Source organism: Balaenoptera physalus (genome assembly GCF_965194825.1).
Source record: "Balaenoptera physalus genome assembly, chromosome: X".
In the NCBI taxonomy this organism is placed as follows: Eukaryota; Metazoa; Chordata; class Mammalia; order Artiodactyla; family Balaenopteridae; genus Balaenoptera; species Balaenoptera physalus.
Genome location: NC_138903.1, coordinates 128,564,874 through 128,585,036, shown reverse-complemented (window position 1 = coordinate 128,585,036; position 20,163 = coordinate 128,564,874). Strand labels below are relative to the sequence as shown.

At 42.1% G+C, this 20,163-nt stretch overlaps 1 protein-coding gene across 1 annotated transcript in view; it reads right to left on the bottom strand.

Annotated features, from left to right (window-relative positions):
• Positions 1 to 347: 347 nt before the first annotated feature.
• LOC309652233 (non-histone chromosomal protein HMG-14-like) overlaps positions 348 to 20,163 on the bottom strand; it is a 107,849-nt gene continuing 88,033 nt past the window's right edge. Inside the window, exon 2 of the mRNA XM_082445827.1 lies at positions 348 to 3,011. Within this exon, the coding sequence (XP_082301953.1) occupies positions 2,989 to 3,011 (23 nt within the window). The 3' untranslated portion in view covers positions 348 to 2,988. The remainder of the gene's footprint in view (positions 3,012 to 20,163) is intronic.

Below are 20,163 nucleotides of genomic sequence, written 5' to 3'. Positions count from 1 at the left end.
ATTCAAACCCAGACAGTCTGGCTCCAAAGGTCATGTTCTAAACCAATGCAAGAATCTGCTATGAATAACTATCAAAAGTAAACTTGGAATCTAAAAAATGATACAAATGAACTTATTTACAAAACAGAAACAGGTTCACAGACTTAGAAAACAAACTTATGGTTACCAAAGGGGAAAGGTGACGGGGAAGGATAATTAAGAGGCTGGGATTAACTGATACACACTACTATATATAAAATAGATAATCAACAAGGACCTACTGCATAGCACATGAAACTCTACCCAATACTCTGTAATAACCTGTATGGGAAAAGAATCTGAAAAAGAATCAATACACGCATATGTATAACTAAGTCACTTTGCTATACACCTGAAAGTAACACAACACTGTAAATCAACTATAATCCAATATAAAATAAAAATTTTTTAAAAAAGTAAACTTGATTTCTATTTCTCGTGCCTTAACACTTCTTAGTAGAAAACCTGACTCAGCCACTGCTACTTACACTCATATTTCTGATCAGGCAGAACCTAATCCTTAAACTATTAGTTTATTTGCTGGAGTACAAACAGAAACATGCATCGTGAATTTGCTAATTGTTCTTCCTTATTGCAGATGCCAACTATTTGATCACGGGCAAGTCAATCATTCTCTGTGGGTCAGTCTGCCAATTAATGTTTATTGAGCACCTACTATGTACCAGGCAATGGATTAGGTACTGAGGATACAGTGAAGCACAAGGCAGGCCCCTGACCTGCTAGAGTTTCAATGCTAACGAGAGAAACAAAGTAACCAAGGAATCACCCAGGTACTTTAATAATTATGCAAAGAACTGGGAATGAACATGTAGTATGGGCTTTCTGGAAGCAGACAGAAGGAAAGCCTGGCCCCATCTGAGAGCAATGAGGCTGCTCAGGATCACAAAGGCAGTACCCCTCCCTCCAAAGGGTACTCTCAGTTGCCTCATCTACAAAGCTGGAGCTAATCATGGTGATCACAAACAGTTGTTAGGAAGATTCATTAAACTAGCAGAGATGAAAATACCTAGCAGGGTGCCAGACACAGAGAAGGTACTCAAGAAATATTACCTGAATCTCAACTCACTGAGAATCTCTCTTGAACCCTCACCTAAGAAAATACGATAACCTTAAATCCTCAACTGTCTTCTTCTTGAGGGCTTGGTAAAGCTCACTTTTAGGACCGAATGCACTAAAATTGCCAAACAGGTGATGTGAATTGTCGTTTTTCCATGTTATCAGACAAGGTCATCTTAATGAAACAAAGAAACCTGCACATACCTGATTTTCAGCAGCACTTGGCCTTGAGTCATTCACAAGCATGATGTTTTCAAAAGACCTCACTACATATGACATCAGTCGTATTAAAATCATTGATCCCTCTAAACAATGATTGTGTAATCACTGTAATTATTGTATTAAGGGCAGACAATCTCAAGATAGAAAAAGTGAGCCTACTCCACAATAGATTTTTCGGGGGGCGGTAGCATACTAAATTTAAATTACACCATAGGCACTTTTTAGCATAACATGTACTGTATATTTTTGCATTTCAATAAACCCATTTTCCCCCTACACATAACACTTGGTAATTCAGAGAAATGTATCTTAGCGGCTCCCAGCTGCTGCTTCCTCAAATTGGCTCATGGGTTTCTCTTTTCTTTTCTTTTCTCTTTCTTTCTTTCTTTTTGAGTTAAGTGAAAACTACGAGCTCTCTGGGAGCAAGAATAAACCTGACTGTCTTTGAGAAAAAGGAATTCCTTTTGTTTCCCTCCCCTTCTCTCAAAATCATATCATATGCAATGGAAATGTCAGCTGAATTTATCTGTAATAAAGTGACCACGGGAGGAAATCAAGAGAATAATTTCAGTGAAAACTGTCATATGTAGTTATCATTATACCATACCAACGAGAGATCTTTCTACACATCCTATTTTTCCCCAGAGCAAGAAGAAAGGCTCATTACAAATACAAGCTCTGCTGCCAAACAGACGTGTGTTCAAATCCTGGCTTTACGACCTACAAGCTCCATGGCAAGGTGATACTGCGTGACTTCCAAGGCTAAGTCATAAAGGCCTGTGCATTGGAGCATTCACATTTGGAGCCTTGAGCCGCCATGTAAGAGTGTCCCGCGCTGTGAGGAAGCCCAGGCCACGTGGGGAGGCAAGGTGAAAGTGCTCTGGTGGCAGTCCTGATCTGAGCCATCCCGCCCAGCCACCAGAGAGGGAAGTAATGGCATCATAGATCCTCCAGACCAGTCCATATACCAGCTGAATGCCACTGAGGGACATTAACTGATGCCATAAGGAACAAAAGAATCACCTTAATTCTTGGCCCACAGAATCTGTGAGCTTAATAAAATGGTTGTTATTTTAAGCCACTAAGTTTTGGGGTCATTTGTTATGCAGTAATAGTAACAGAAACAAGAAGCAACCCGCGTACACATCATCTCACTGGGCCAGCAAGCCTTTGGAAAGACACTTGGCTACAATTCAACAGGATGGGAATAGTAACAGGAACTGTAGTGACAGTGGGCCAGTATATAGGACTTAATCTGTGCTATGCAGTGTTCTTAGTGATTTATGTCTACGAACTCATTTAATCCACACAACAGGCCTGTGAAGTAGGCAGTATAATTATTCCCACTTCACCAATGAGGAAATTGAGGCACAGGGATGTTAAGTGACTTGCCCAACCTCCCACAGCAAGTAAGTGAGAGAGCGGGATTTAGATGCATGTAGTCTGATGCCAGAGTCCCTGCTTTTAGTCATCCCACTATGCAGTCACTCGTGTCGATTATGTACATCAAGCATGTATGAGAAACCTTACCAAGGTGCCTGGACTTCCTGAAAACACCGATTCGCTGGAAGGAAAGGCTTTACAATGGCTCAGAGCTGGCTTCCTGGTCCTGCTCACCAAGTCCGTCTCGCTCAATCATGGGCTCTTCTGCCTCTGGGTCATTCTTCAAGCTTAGAGGGGGCTTACTCGAGTTCCTGCAATTCATAAAGACCATTTTCCTTTGAAAGACTCCAACTCTGTCTTGGCACTCAGTGACAACATTGATAATGTTCAAACTAGGCTTTATTGGTGCCGCCCTAGGTGCTGCAGGAGAGGCTAAAATAATCATATCGAAAACCTACTGAGCACTGTGTGCCAGGCAAGTCTTATGCTCAGCCTTTCACATGTCGTATTTCTTTTAATCCTCACAGAAACAGTGGCCCATGATGCAGCAATGTCGTTTTCACTACAATTCTACAGAAAAGGCAACCAAGGCTCATGGAGATTAACTGACTTGCCCAAGGTCACACTGTAATTAAGTGGGGCAGTCAGGATTTGAACTCACATCCATGTAACTCTAAAGCCAGTATGCTCAACTAGATCAGTGACACTCAATGCATTGCCTTTCTGATGAAAAAGAGATGTATAACCTAGTGGTTCAAAGCCAGCACAGGCTCCCGCACCAGCCATCCTGGGTTGAAGCCCAGCTCCACGTCTTTTGCTCTCAACTGTTCACTTCCCTCACCTGTAAAATAAGGATAATGAAAATACTGCCTCTTCCACTCCTCGGTCTATACCCAAGAGAAATAAAAACATTTACTTACACGAAAACTTGGACAGGAATGTTTATGGCAGCATTACTGACAAAGGCCAGAAACTGGAAACAACCCAAATGTCCTTCAGTGGGTGGATGGATAAACAAATTGAGGTCTAGCCATATAATGGAATATTATTCAGCCATACAAAGGAATGAAGTATGGTACATGCTACAACGTGGATGAACCTCAAACACATTATCCCAAGTGAAAGAAGCCAGGCACAAAAGGTAACATATTATATGACTCCAGTTATATGAAATGTCCAGAGTAGGGAAATGTATGGAGAAAGAAAATAGATTAGTGTTTTCTAGGGCCTGAGGGGAGGGGAAATAAGGAGTGACTGCTAAGGAGTATGGGGTTTCTTTGGGGGCTGATGAGTTGCACTAAAATTGCTTGTGGTGATTGTTGCACATATCTGTGAATATACTAAAAACCAGTGAATGGTGTACTTTAATGGATGAATCAGATGGTATGTGAATTATACCTCAATAAATCTGTTTTTAAAAAAAAATACTGCCACACCACATAAGGTTGTTGTTTGGCATAAATGAATTAAGTGCCCAGAACTGTGCCTGACACATGTTCAGCTCTGAATACAAGTTAGCTATTTTTATGCTTTAAAAGATTAGAAAGAATGTACCAGAACAGACTTAGGATATTGGTTCTTGTTTGGGCACCACAAGATATCACATTTAATTTTCACTCCCGATTTTACTGCGTTTTCCTGAAAGTCGTTAAGTCCCCTTCATCCTATCACCTGAAACACACAGCTAGAAGTGCCAAATTGCACAGGAGAAATAAGAGGAAAACAAAAGCAAAATAAAACCAATATTTTGGTGGGAAATACCAACTGTGGTGGGAAAATACCTCATCCTGTTTGTGTTTCAGGAATTGATTAATCATCAGGGAGATGCTCTGCCTGTGTCTTGCCCATGCTGTCCCTCCTCTACGCCCTGCCCTCCCTCTCTCTCTCCTCCAGAAAGTTTAGTTACTTCCTCAACCAAATAAATACTTATGTTGAAAACTGCAAAGCGGAAGTCCACATACAGGGTAGTAGCAACCTACTGCAGCAGCTTTCCTAGTGCCTGGTCCAAGGTGAAGCACTGAAGAATCCCCCAGAAGCAGCTGTTGATTGGCTAAGGGACGGCTGTAGCTGTGGGATAAAGAAGGACAGCTTTGTGCTGCTTCTCTCTGCTCACCACTGAGCTTCTACCCTAATCCTAGCAGCAAAAGCCAACAGGAAATGTAGAAGCACTCCAAGGAGCTGGGGAATGAAACTGCACTTCCAACCTTCCCAAATTTCTTTTTTTAAAAAATAAATGTATTTATTTATTTATTTTTGGCTGCGTTGGGTCTTCACACAGGCTTTCTCCAGTTGTGGTGAGCGGGTGCTACTCTTTGCTGCAGTGTGCGGGCTTCTTATTGCGGTGGCTTCTCTTGCTGCAGAGCATGGGCTCTAGGCGCGTGGGCTTCAGTAGTTGCGGCACATGGGCTCAGCAGTTGTGGCATGCGGGCTTCAGTAGTTGTGGCTCGCAGGCTCCAGAGCGCAGGCTCAGTAGTTGTGGCACACGGGCTTAGTTGTGCCGCGGCACGTGGGATCTTCCCGGACCAGGGCTTGAACCCATGTCCCCTGCACTGGCAGGCAGATTCTTAACCACTGTGCCACCAGAGAAGTCCCCCAAATTTCTTTTTTTTCTTTTTTGTATTGGAGTATAGTTGATTTACAATGTTGTATTACTTTCTGCTGTACAGCAGAGTGAATCAGTTATACAGATACATATATCCACTCTTTTTAGATTCTTTTCCCATATAGGTTATTACAGAGTATTGAGTAGAGTTCCCTGTGCTATACAGTAGGTCCTTATAAGTTATCTATTTTATATGTAGCAGTGTGTATATGTCAATCCCACCCAATTTATCCCTCCCACCCTTTCCCCCCTGGTAACTATAAGATTGTTTTCTACATCTGTAACTCAATTTCTGTTTTGTAAATTTAGATTCCACATATAAGCAATATCATATGATATTTGTCCTCCAAATTTCTCATTTAACTTTAATTATGGAAATTAGATTGTGTTGCTTGCAGCTGTTTGCAAGTTAGGTTTCCTTGTCCTTAACCTTGTATCTTAGTAGGAGCTTTCTTCAACACCAGCACATCACAGAGGGCAGGGATTAGACAATTTCTGTTCCTTGGATTTTGTAGGTGGAGAGGCTAATTTAGAGAATGGCTCTGTTCCAAAATTCCATTGGTCAGTCAGTCCCTTACATGGTGAGCTTACCAGTCCAGCTCAGAAATGGTTAATTGATCCACAGGTAGCTTAAGTATGGATATTTCCAATAGCAGGGTCATGATTCTTCACCTCAAATTCTTGGAGCCTAATGTTTCAGAAATCAGAATTATTTGGATTTCAGAAATGGAACTCAGTGTATACACTGTATATGATGTAATGCCCCCATTGGGGTAGCATCCTACAATCAAGACAACAAAAAACATTTCTGAGGTGAAGCAGATGAATTCTCAGGTGAAATAGGATAAATAGATTGTAAATAGACTCGTAGTCAGTTCAGGTCAACTTTTGCCACGAAACCCGTTTGCTGGAAACTTGCAAAACATATTCAGTTTCCCATCCGTATTGGATATCAGAATTGTGGATAAGGGACTGTGTATACCTTCATGTACACATTACCACTTGTGTACTCCTGGGCAATTTCCTCACCTGATTGAGCCTCATTTTCCTCATCTTTAAAATGAGATAATAAAAGAGCCAATGCACAGAAAGCTTTGAGCAGTGCCTGACACATGGTAAGAGCTCAAGAAATGTTATCTCACCTAAGTATCTATTGACACTTAACCATTCATCTAACGGTTAAAGAAGTTGTGGCATATATATATACGTATATATGTGTGTGTGTGTGTGTGTGTGTGTATATACACACACACACAATGGAATATTATTCAGCCATAAAAAATGAGGAAATCCTGCCATTTGCAACAACATGAATGGAACCTTGAGGGCATTATGCTAAGTGAAATAAGCCAGACAGACAAAGACAGATACTATATGCTCTCACTTATACGTGGGATCTTAAAAAACAGCAACTCATAGAAAGAGATCAGATTTGTGGTTATGGTGGGGGGGGGGTGAGTAGTGGGGGAATTGGATGAAGGTGGTCAAAATGTACAAACTTCCAGTTATAAGATAGATAAGTACCAGGGACATAATGCATAACATGCTGAGTACGGTTAACACTGCTGTATGCTTTACATGAAAGTTAAGAGAGTCGATCCTAAGAGTTCTCATTACAAGGAGAAACAAAATTTTCCCATTTCTTTTCATTCTATCTATATGAAATGATGGATGTTAACTAAGCTTATTGTGGTAATCATTTCACAATGTATGTAGTAAGTCAAAACCTTTATGCTGTACACCTGAAACTCACACAGTGCTGTGTATCAGTTATACCTCAATCAAACTGAAAAAATAAAAAAAGAAAGAAAGAAATGCTAAGTCCATGGTTGCTGCTGCTGAGTTCATCATTAGCATCACTTCTGCCCTCCATAACAGTAGGAACTGGAAGGGACCTAGATACGAGGATTTGTTAATTTTCCATATCTGCACAAAAAAGTCATGTCATTAGGTTCATCACTTTTCAGATGTTCTCAATCAGCAACCAAAGAACAGCTGCCACGTTGAGATGGGAGGGGCAGCTACTATTAAGTATTACCCACCACTCATTTATATGTATGAGGTGCCTGGGAGTCAGGGGTTTATACCTCATACTGTTGGTATAGCAAGAGGTACCCTTTGTTGAGCTCCCAAACGTGCCCAGCACTGCACTAGATACTTAACAGGTGTTATCTTGGAGATCATGGCCACAGCCCTTTAAGGGCAGTATTACTGCCATGACTTAGAGGGGTTAAGCAGTGTGCCCGAGACCATGGGGCAACAAAGAGATGGCAGCCCCAGGGTTCACTCCAGTTCCCTCTGACCCCCGGCCCTGTCTCTTTCCTCTACACTACTTCTGGGCAGAGGTCTGAGATTTGACGACTTGGTCAACACAAAATGAGGGTGCATCTAACAGGGATAAATAGAATCACCCATGGTGCTGAGAACATACACCTTACAAGGAAGAACAATTACCTACACCGATTCTCCTGGTTTTGAGAAATATTAAACATAGTGGGGTGTGTGTGGTCTTTAGGGCTGGGGGTAGGGAAGCTGATTATTCTTATGAAGTTTCATTATGGTTTAATTATTATTTTTATGAGATAAGCCCAGACGGCCTTTGTTTCAAATATTATTTCTAATTATTCATGGCTTATGAATGCAATCACAAATAAGGGTGAGAAGGTAGGTTTATTATTTAATCAACTGCATAAAAATGATATACTATTCAAAGTTAAAAGGAAAGAAAGTCATCTTATAATTAAAGCCCAAGTCAGATAAGGAGGTCTCTTTGCCTATATCTATATTCCAAGTTGCTAAAACTTTTGAAGAATAAAGTGACTACGAGAGTCACAGCCTGACATGGTTAGAGCAGACGCTGGGGTCCACTCGGGGGTTTCCATGAGCCCCGCCCCTCAGGAGGGAGCTTAGAGGTCACACAAGTCCAAAGCCTTGTGCTTTGCAATGAACTGTTCTGAAACCCAGCCAGCAGACCACACTTTGAGTGATGAGGAGCTTACCAGCTCATGGGGTAGCTCGTTCCTCTGTGGGACAGCCCAGTGGTTCAGAAAACATCAACTTGTGCATGAACATGGCATGATTTCTAAACCTTTTGTCACCCCTCCATACATCCACTTCTAGAAGCTCTCTATAATGCAGTGTTTCTCATACTTGGCTGCATAATAAAAATCACTCAGCTCTTTTACAAATCATGATGCCCGGGTCAAATTCCATACCAGTTGGAGATGGGCCCCAGGTATCAGTATTTTAAATCTTTCTAGGCGATTTAAATGGGTAGTCAGATTTAAGAACCAGGGCTCTAAACCCTCGCTACACAAGAATGGTTTACAGGGACTTCCCTGGTGGCGCAGTGGTTAAGAATCCACCTGCCAATGCAGGGGACACAGGTTTGAGCCCTCATCCGGGAAGATCCCATATGCCACAGAGCAACTAAGCCCGTGCACCACAACTACTGAGACTGCACTCTAGAGCCCGCGAGCCACAACTACTGAGCCCACGTGCCACAACTACTGAAGCCCATGTGCCTAGAGCCCGTGCTCCGCAACAAGAGAAGCCACCACAATGAGAAGCCCACACACCGCAATAAAGAGTAGCCCCCGCTCGCCGCTACTAGAGAAAGCCTGTGCGCAGCAACAAAGACCTAATGCAGCCAAAAATAAAATAAATTTATTTACAAAAGAAAAAAATGAATGGTCTACAGACCAGTAGCACCAACATGACCTGGGAACTCAAGAATGTAGGATCTCAGGATCTCAGGCCCTGCCCCAGTCTTACAGAACAAGAATCTGCATCTTGCAAGATGGGGAGACTTCTGTACACAGCACAGTGTGAGAAGCCAAGCTGTAAGGTACATTCTATCTCGGTCTTGTTTAAATGCATTGTTTTCTTAGATCTTAAGCTTAGTTATCTCATCCTCAAATAAGGCAAGGTCCCTTCTGACTCAAGGTTTGCCACAAAATGTTGGGACTTCCTCTAGCCCACTCCCTATCCATTTCAGGGTTGACTAAATCTTCTTTTCAGCCCTAGAGCTAGACCCTGGTCATCCAACTTTGCTGGGTCTAGCAAGGCTTATCTTGTGCACTGTTTCCTAAACTAAAGTCCACTGTCATATTCTTAGGGTTCTGTAGTTCCATAATAATGTCTTAAAGTGGGAGTTTTAATTTCAATCAGAAGATCTAAAAATTATATCAGCTATAAGCATTTTAGAAACTATCTGGATGACCACCTATAGCTTGGCACTGCCTTCTGGTTTCAGCTCCCATGCTGGCTTTTGTGTTTACAATCACACCTGGTACCAATTAGAAATATTTTAAGTGTCTCAGGCTAAAGATAAAATAACCGAGACCAGCCTAGGATGCAGAGCCGGGTTTTAAAATCCAGCTCTGTGACTCTACAGCCTATGGTTTTTTTTTTTTGTTTGTTTGTTTTTTGGAAGCCTGTGCTCTTAAAGCACAGTGTCACCCCAGACACCATGTTGAATGACCTACCAGCCACCTTTCTACCTTTCTACCTTTCTACCTTCTCCACATTCTCCCCTGAGATCAAGCCTGGACATCAGAATGGGGCATGCTTCAACCATGTTGCCTTTGCTCCATCAAAGTCACTCTCAATGAGCTCATAATGTCATGAGAAAGAACTATGTGACACTCAGTCTTGTTTTTGCTGTGCCGACCATGGAGAACCACAGGAGAAACTTAAAATTCCTCACCATGAAATACTTTATTTCCCTTGAAGAGGTAGTAGTGTCTTTCATTAGAAACATGATTTCTGTAACTAGAAGATTCTGAAACTGAGATCAGATGACAAAATCTCCAGGTTCCTGAAGTTTTATAAGAATTTTTTAGTTGTGTATTTTCATTAGTTATTATAATCTAAAAGAATCACTTTCATCTGGTGGCCACCTCATAGCTAAGTGCTAGAATATATGCTCAGAACTCACACCTGCATTTTTGTACAAGAGCTTTGGTACCAAGTGAAGCCCAAATGCCATGATGGAAGACCAAGGGAAAAGAGGGTAATTCAAAGAGGGGCAAGAGCTGGGAGGATGGAGACGCCATGGGGCCTTGGTCCTACATGTGCAGCAAGCGCCCAAGAACCTGCAGCAGAGAAGGTACTACACACTCACATTGCAAAAAGATGTACCTGCCAAGTTGTTAAATTAATGGTACTTTAAATATGTAAAGATAAATTTCTCTTTAAGTGATATTTTTTTCTATTTTAATGCTGTATTTAGGGATATTAAATTTACTGTTTCCTCAAAGGAATCAATAATTACCCCAAATCTAGTTCTCTGTTAAAAAATAATAATAAATGATTGGGACCCAAATGATGGTCTGCTATGCTGGGAAGGAAGGAGGGAGGGAGGGAAGGAAGGAAGGAAGGAAGGAAGGAAGCGGGGAGGGAGGGAGGGAAGGGAGGGAGGAAGGAGGGAAGGAAGGAAGGAAGGGGGGAGGAAGGGAAGGAAATGAAAGGAAGCAAGGAAGGAATTGGAATATAAAACTAGTAAAGTATACTACTACTAAATTCAACAATAAATATTGAACTTTAGCAAAAATCATCTACCACATCGCAATTGAGATCATCAGCCCTTGATACACTTTCTCTCTTAAAATTCCTATAAAGACACTCAAGAAAGGATGGAACACTAGGCTGTTGGCAGGTCTACTGCCAAAATTCTGGGGGAATTCCTACCAAGTACAACTGCAAAGTCATTGACACTGGACTGGACAATACATTCCATGGCCCAGACTGTGCTACACAACTGGATACAGAATTTACCTTCCTGCTGTCCCCGCTGGTTCAGCTATGCTAGGTTTCCCTAACGAGAAAACTGGTCATTGTCCCTCTACTCCATGGGGGAAATTTCTATATAGCCGAAATGCTGCTCTCCCCTCAGTCCATTCATCAGCTGCTCTTTATTCGGTTACTGAATGCAATTCCCAGGAAATACCTGGACAGGAGGTGTGTGTCATGGGTCAGGTGACAAATGCAAGCGGTGCCTTGCATCCTGGGAGGGTTAGGCTCCACTAGCACATTGCTCTAGGCCAGTGTTTTTCAAATTGTGGGCTGGGACCCATTAGTGTGATGTGGAATTCATTTGGTTGTCATGTCCTCTTTAAAAAACAATAAAATTAGAAAAGAAGATATCAGAGTACATCTCACATAGTAAAAGTAAGTACTGTTACATAGACGTGTGTTTGGGAGATTATGTGTGTATGTTTTGTGTTCTAGATGACAATGTAAAAGTGTCTTTCACATGAGCCCTGCTTTTGTCAACTAACATATTATCACTTAGTCTAGCATTGCTTTATCTGGAAATTTGGTGAACATATCTGTGTTCTACACTGAGAGTATGGTATGATGATTGGTATGGACTCTGGAACCCGGCCACCATCTTGCTAGCCTTGTGACCTTGGGCACTTTATTTTGCCTTTCAGTGCTTCAGTTGCCTCACCGGTTAAGTGATGGTAACAATAGTGCTTACTCACAAAGCTGTTGTAAGAATTTAATGCGCAGATACATGTAAAGCAATTGGAACTGTGCTTGGCTTGCGCTAGCTTCTATTTAAGTATTAGCTATTAGTAATATAACCATGATTATTTAACCTAAGTCAAAGGAAAGCATCACATATGATGGTGCGGCCAAGTGCAGAACTCCAGGAAATGCCACTTAAAGATCTCCCTCCACTTTTAACATTGACCCAGTAATCATCACTTTGGATGTAGTGGCTCCACTAGCCAGAAACTTACTGAACTGTACTTCCATCCAGTATTCAGTTCTCCATCTTCAAGATGCCATAAGAGACCCTAGCCTCCCGTTCCACTCACAGTAAACTCCAAGGCCCTCACCACGACTGAACACCATTACGTGCCCCCTACTTCCCATCCTCTGGCATCACTGTCCTCCTCTCCCTTCACTCTCCTCCTGGCTCATTTAGCTCCAGGCATGCTGGCCTCCTTGCCAGTTTTGAAACGCCCACCTTTGGGACTTCCCTGGTGGCACAGTGGCTAAGAATACGCCTGCCAATGCAGGGGACACGGGTTCGAGCCCTGGTCCGGAAAGATCCCACATGCCGTGGAGCAACTAAGCCCGTGCACCACAACTACTGAGCCTGTGCTCTAGAGCCCGTGAGCCACAACTACGGAGCCCGCGTGCCACAACTACGGAGCCCGCGTGCCACAACTACTGAAGCCCGCATGCCTAGAGCCCACGCTCCACAACAAAAGAAGCCACCACAATGAGAAGCCCGCGCACCGCAACGAAGAGTAGCCCCTGCTCGCCGCAACTAGAGAAAGCCCACGCACAGCACTGAAGACCCAGTGCAGCCAAAAAATAAATTTAATTAATTAATTAAAAAAAAAGAAACACCTACCTTTACACTTCAGGACCTCTGCACTTGCTGTTCCCTCTGCCCTGGATGCTCTACCCAGGCAAACACATGGCTTGTTCTCTCCCTTCCTTCAGGTCTCAGCTCACAATCACCTTAATAGAGGTGCCTGAGGAGACCTAAATAGACATTTCTCCAAAGAAGACATACAGAAGGCCAAGAGGCACATGAAAAGATGTTCAACATCGCTAATTATTAGAGAAATGCAAATCAAAACTACAATGAGCTATCACCTCACAGCAGTCGGAATGGCCATCATCAAAAAGTCTATATACAAAAAATGCTGGAGAGGGTGTGGAGAAAAGGGAACCCTCTTGCACTGTTGGTGGGAATGTAAATTGATACAGCCACTATGGAGAACAGTATGGAGGTTCCTTAAAAAACTAAAAATAGAACTACCATATGATCCTGCAATCCCATTCCTGGGCATATATCTGTAGAAAAACGTGGTCCAAAAAGATATGTGCACCCCAATATTCATTGCAGCTCTGATTACAATTGCCAAGACAAGGATGCAACCGACATTTCCATCGACAGAGAAGTGGACAAAGAAGTAGTGGCACATATACACAATGGAGTATTACTCAGCCATTAAAAAGAATGAAATAATGCCATTTGCAGCAACATGGATGGACCTAGAGATTCTCATACTGAGTGAAGTAAGTCAGACAGAGAAAGAGAAATATCGTATGATATCACTTATATGTGGAATCTAAAAATAAACGACATAAATGAACTTATTTACAAAACAGAAATGTACTCACAGACTCAGAGAACGACTTATGGTTACTGGGGGGAAGGGTGGGGGGGAGGGATAGTTAGGGAGTTTGGGATTGACCAAAAAAAATTGTATATCACTATATTGTACACCTGTAGCATATAAAACATTGTATATCAACTCCACATCAATAAAAAAAGAATAGATTGACTATTAAAAAAAATAGAGGGGCCTGCCCCAGTCATCCTATATTAAATAATATCCCCTGCTTCATCCCCAGGCCCCTGTGGTCCCTCTAGCCCCCAGCACTTAACAGCAGCAGACATAAGATTTAGTTGTTCACAGCAAAGGAAACCATAAACAAGACCAAAAGACAACCCTCAGAATGGGAGAAAATATTTGCAAAGGAAGCAACTGACAAAGGATTAATCTCCAAAATTTACAAGCAGCTCATGCAGCTCAATAACAAAAAAACAAACAACCCAATCCAAAAATGGGCAGAAGACCTAAATAGACATTTCTCCAAAGAAGATATACAGATTGCCAACAAACACATGAAAGAATGCTCAACATCATTAATCATTAGAGAAATGCAAATCAAAACTACAATGAGATATCATCTCACACCAGTCAGAATGGCTATCATCAAAAAATCTAGAAACAATAAATGCTGGAGAGGGTGTGGAGAAAAGGGAACCCTCTTGCACTGTTGGTGGGAATGTACATTGATACAGCCACTATGGAGAACAGTATGGAGGTTCCTTAAAAAACTAAAAATAGAACTACCATACAACCCAGCAATCCCACTACTGGGCATATACCCAGAGAAAACCATAATTCAAAAAGAGTCATGTACCAAAATGTTCATTGCAGCTCTATTTACAATAGCCAGGACATGGAAGCAACCTAAGTGTCCATCAACAGATGAATGGATAAAGAAGATGTGGCACATATATACAATGGAATATTACTCAGCCATAAAAAGAAACGAAATTGAGTTATTTGTAGTGAGGTGGATTCACGTAGAGTCTGTCATACAGAGTGAAGTAAGTCAGAAGGAGAAAAACAAATACAGTATGCTAACACATATATATGTAATCTAAGAAAAAAAAAAGATCATGAAGAACCTAGGGGTAAGACGGGAATAAAGACAGAGACCTACTAGAGAATGGACTTGAGGATATGGGGAGGGGGAAGGGTAAGCTGGGACGAAGTGAGAGAGTGGCATGGACATATATATACTACCAAATGTAAAATAGATAGCTAGTGGGAAGCAGCCGCATAGCACAGGGAGATCAGCTTGGTGCTTTTTGACCACCTAGAGGGGTGGGATAGGAAGGGTGGGAGGGAGGGAGACGCAAGAGGGAAGAGGTATGGGAACATATGTATATGTATAACTGATTCACTTTGTTATAAAGCAGAAACTAACACACCATTGTAAAGCAATTATACTCCAATAAAGATGTTAAAAAAAAAAGATTTAGTTGTTCAGTTGATTGTTTTCTCTCTTTCCCGCTGGAATGTCAGCTCCAAGAAACATGGATTTTGGACTGCTTTGTCCACTGCTGTACCCCTAGTGCCTAGAAGAGTATGTAGCACAGAGCGGCAGACAGTAATCATTTAATAAATATTTGCTGAATGAATAAATATCAAACACTGTGCAGAAAACCTGATGTTTTACATCTATAGCATTCCCCTGACCTAAGAATCTAGTAATAGCCTTTTAAACTCTTTTTAAATAGACGTTTAAGACATTAAGTTTAATTTAGCATGACTTGCTCTCAGTGCCCATAGAATTTTATACATAATAAAACAATTCTTTGTCTTTTTGTGCAGCAAAGTACATGAAGCCCTATTAAGCACGACTCTGCTGCATTTGAAGATTTTGCTGCAGCCTTTGGCTCCGTCGCCAGAAATCAGCTCCGGCCCTGCGGCCTTGCCCCATCATTGATGGGCATCTCTTACTTCTGCTTCAGCAGGTTCTCACTGGCACCCTTGATAAAATAAAGGTAGGAATTTCCAGTTCTTTGACCAAGGGGTGAAGCAAGGGCATATCTTAGTCCCGTTTCTATTCAACCTTCACCTTAATGACCTACTTAATCTTGAAATCAGATTACAGGGTATTTGATTACCTCCATACAATTTCTAAATCGCTGTTGTATGTAAGCAATAAACTTCAAAGTTTTAGGCCTGCGTTTATTATTCAGTTTATTTACTGCAGTGGCTGTTCCTGGTGACTTTTCTCCTGCCTATTTCTATTTTCTTAAAAAGTGAGGTAGTCCTGGGTCCTGAGCTGTCCTGCCAATGTAGCACTGGAGTGTTGCAACTTGTTGCTTGGACATGGGATCCTAGAAATACCCCGAATGGATATCGCTAATGATCCTTGTTTACAATTTTAATCTGTAAATCAAAAAGATACAGACTAATCAGTCGTGAAACTTTTTCCTTCTTAATAAATATTTTATAAAATAGACAGCATACATTTATTCTATAAGATCCAGGATAACCATCTAATGCCAAATTGTCAAAAGCTCTCTTGCTCAGTGTTTTTCCTGACTCAGCTCTATCTAGAATCTCTATCCCTGTGTTTGCCAATATTTTGTAACAGCTTGTAACCTTTATAATCCTCAAATTTTATCCTAGTTTTTATGTAATTTTCTGTCCTCTTATAAGTTGCCTCAAGTCCTCTGTAAAATGAGGAGTGGTGTAAATATATCTAAAAACATTCACTTAGCCTCAGTATACACATGTGTGTGTGTGTATGTGTGTGTGTGTATCTCTAGATGGTATGACTCACTTAAAGAATCATCATTAAATATTAATTATCCAAAAAGAAAATTGATGTTTGGGAGGGGGCAAACCAGCAATTTGTTGGGCTCTATATTATCAGTCAATTGATTGGTACTGGGTATTTAAATAGCTAGGTATTTATTTTAACTAAGCACTTTCTGGAAATGACATACTAAGACATTAAAGGCCACAGTCACTAAAGCTGTAGGAGCCAGAGAGAAACTCTCTTGCACCAAAGGGGGCCACTTAATCGATCTTCCTCTAAAACTCTTCCACAGTGTAATTTAGTGGCCCAAATTCTATCTGAACAAAGGAATGGGATTGGGACAATAAACCAAGTGCGAACCTGGAAACGTTACAAAAAAGTCTCCGAAAAACACCTGTATTTACCAACACCACCACCTCTCAGTACCTCGGAGGCACTAATTCAGTCATTTTGGATTTGCATCAGACTCTGTATTCATGGGACCATAATAAAATACTTAAAGAAACTCCCATTTTCCCTCGAGAACTAGGTCTCAAATTTATGTTGGCTTCAGCTTCACAATAGGAAGCACAAATTTTATAAATAATTTGTGCTGTGTCAATTCTATTCTATTTTCTTTGATTTACAGGGTCAAAGTAGGCACTAGCCTATTAGTTGAATCAATTTATTGAATCTCTACAGTGCACCACGCAGTGACCCAGGCAGTGGGGATACAAAGTGAATACAACACGGTCCCTGTCCTCAAAGAGACCACAACCAGTTGGGGTGGAGAGAGGTGAGGAAACAAACACGTAAGCTATTTTAATTAGTCTTCAATATGATCATTACTAAAAGAAAGGTTGAGCAGAGAAGGATGAAAAGGCACTCGGGGAGAAGCAGCAGCAGGAACAAACTCAGAGGTATGTGAGCCCATGGAGTAGAGTGCAGAAAGGAAATGGTAAGGGATGGGACACAAAAGTTGGCTGGGACCAGATCTCCAAGGACCATCAGTGCCTTGCAAAGGAGTGGGGACTTTACCACAGAGGTCATGAAGAGACACGGAAGAGCTTAAATGGCAATTTCCTAAGATTATATCAGAAGGTAACAGAATATACATGTCTGGAGGCAGGGAGGCTGTTAAGAGAAGGTTACAAGACTCAGAGATCCTCAACCCTGGCCCCATATTAGAAAGTAGGGAGTTTTCAAAAACATGCCTATTTGCCAACCCATCTCAGAGCATTTGAAACTAGTATCTGGAGGTGATCTCAGTCAATACAATGGTTTCAAAGTTCCCCCAGATGGTTCTAATGAACAGCCAGAGATGTGATCTCCAGGGGCTCTACCAACAAGGGAGGAGAGGCGCCTATATTAAAGCAGTGATAATGGTGATGGAGAAAAAAAATAAAGATGGGAGGAGACAGACTACAGGGACATTTCTAATGTGGAATTTAAAAGGCTCTGGCTGAATGGATGTGAGAGTTGAGAGAGAGTAAAGAGAGGAGTTAGATGTTGGTTGAATGGTGTTGTCTCTCACTGCCAATGGAGAACCAAAAAAAAGAAAGAGGTTTTGAGGAGCATGATGACGAGTTGGGGCTCAAGCATACGGAATGTGAGGTCCTCGTAGGACATGTAAGGGGGTGTCCATTGGACAACTGCACGTATAGAAATGGAGTTGAGGTGAGAAGTGGAAGCAAAGAGAATCAATACGAAGAGGTCTTTGATCAGATACTCCGTTTGATGACCTCGCTCTTTTAGAGGTACAATTCTTCTAGATTCAGATTCAGACGGAACACACATTGACTCAGTACTTATTATGTGCCCAGAACTACTACCATGCCATGTACCATTTCCCAGGTGGTTGTGGAATAATGAAAAGGAATCACTTGGGAAAACCTACCTTTCAGAGACAAAGCTTCATAGTATTGATACAAATCTTAACGTTGGCTGTTCAGATGCCCAGGCCACATGCCAGGCAAATGAAGTCAGAATCGCAGGTAGTGGGACCCAGGCAACAATATCTTCTAAAGCTCCCCAGGGGGTTCAGATGAGCAGTCAACGTGGAGGACCACTGCTTTACAGAACTCTATTTCCAAAGCCCACTCACTTCCATGATTGAAGACAGTGCCAGCCAGAATCTCCTAGCCTGGAAACCGGCACACGTGGGTGAAGCCCCTGGTTGTGCACAAAATGATCTGTTTCTCGAAATAACCCAAAAGTTTGGGGGATAATTTTAACCACTCACTATATTTTGCAGGCATATATTTCAAGTGCCTATTTGTATTGAATTCTTCACTTACCAAAGCATAAGCTATTGTAGACCCTAGTTAAAATAGTGGAGGGTACTGATTCCTTTTCTGAAAACAATGCTAAAATGTGGCCAGGTCTTACACTCAGAGATTCACTGTAACTTAATTCTGTTTTGATCTTTATAATTTCTTTTTAAAAATCACATTGCATCTACCCTTTGCTCTATGTCTTGCAATGCCCTTTGGCCAAAAGCAATAAAATTCTGACCTGAAGATATATAATAAGGAATGCTCTGTTGTTCTTTCCCCAGCACCCTAATAAAAACCATAACACTGTGAGCAAACCTCTTTATACTCTTTTTATGACACCAAATCAGTGGCATTTCCCCAGGTTGATGGCAATGGTTTTTAAAACCTGGAAAAACAAGCAGTGACACAGAATTTCCCTCTCTGTGCATTTCCCCTTAGAACTGGACTGTGCCTAGGTCCTGCTGAAGGAAGGTATCCCTGAGCCCCTCTGTAATAAGTCTTCCCCAAGGCATTCACCCAATCCATAGCCAGTAAGCCAGGAATGCGGGATCCCAAGGGCACATAACACAAGCTACAATTAATACTGGCTAAGCCTTCTTGTAAGAGGGTTAGAGCTGAAATGGCCTTTGGAGATCAATCTAACCCTGTCCTTATACACACGTCCAAATGAGGTCCAGAGTGGGGGGGCAAGGCCTTGCCCAAAGTCACACAGGATTAGAAGCCAGTCCTCCTGAGGCCTCACCCCTCTTCTTTCTATTTGGCTCTAGGTGAATCCCAGACATCCAGAAAGATGGTGGGGCTTAGCTCGAGAAAGGAATTCATCCTCAAAATCTGAAATCTCTTCCATCCCAATGATGATGATCATGATGACGATGGCCACTGCTAAATATGAAGCAGAGAGTCCTGGGAAGGACCTCAAGCTTCTAGTCATAATTCTACTACTCTCCCTTTAAAGCGCCAGTCACCTCAACTCCACTGGACAAAACTCAGGCCTCAACCTGTGAACTGACCTACTTCCCAGGTGGCCGAAAGCTGATGCTCAGGCCCACACTGCTAGTCTCATGACCTAATGACCTGGAGACACCAGCAGAGCTTAAGGAGCTGGGGGCTCTGCCACACACAAGTGGTGTGCTCTTGGTGAGTCACCACCTCTTAGAGCTTCAGCTTCCCCATCTGGAAAATGCGGAGAATAATAGCACCTGCTACAAAGGATTGGAGGACCATACTAGAGCAGTGGTTCTCCACTGGGGACAAATTTGCTCCCCCCACTAGGGGACAATGTCTGGAGACATTTTTGGTTGTCATACTGGGCAGGGGGTGCTACAGGCATCTAGTGATGGAGGTCAAGGATGCCACTCAATAGCCTACAAGGCACATGACAGTTCCTCACAATAAAGTGTCAGCCAGCCCCAGACGTCAACAGGGCCGAAGCTAAGAAGCCCTGCACTTGGCAGGTATGTGCACGGCACTGAGCTCAGCTACTGAACATGTAAGTGTTCAGTAAAGGATAGTCCCTGTCCCTTGGTGCCGACAGACAAGCTCTTGGTGTTTGGAGCACTTGCTTACAGAAACCAAACTCCCGGTTTGGTCTGCAGAAATTCTGTTTCTCGACCTGCACAGGTGAATGTTCAACTGAGTTTCCCAAACAAGGATTGTAGACTACACTGATCAAATATATGTCCTAAAAAGCCATTTTGCCCCAAACGGAGCCCAATTTCTGCACAA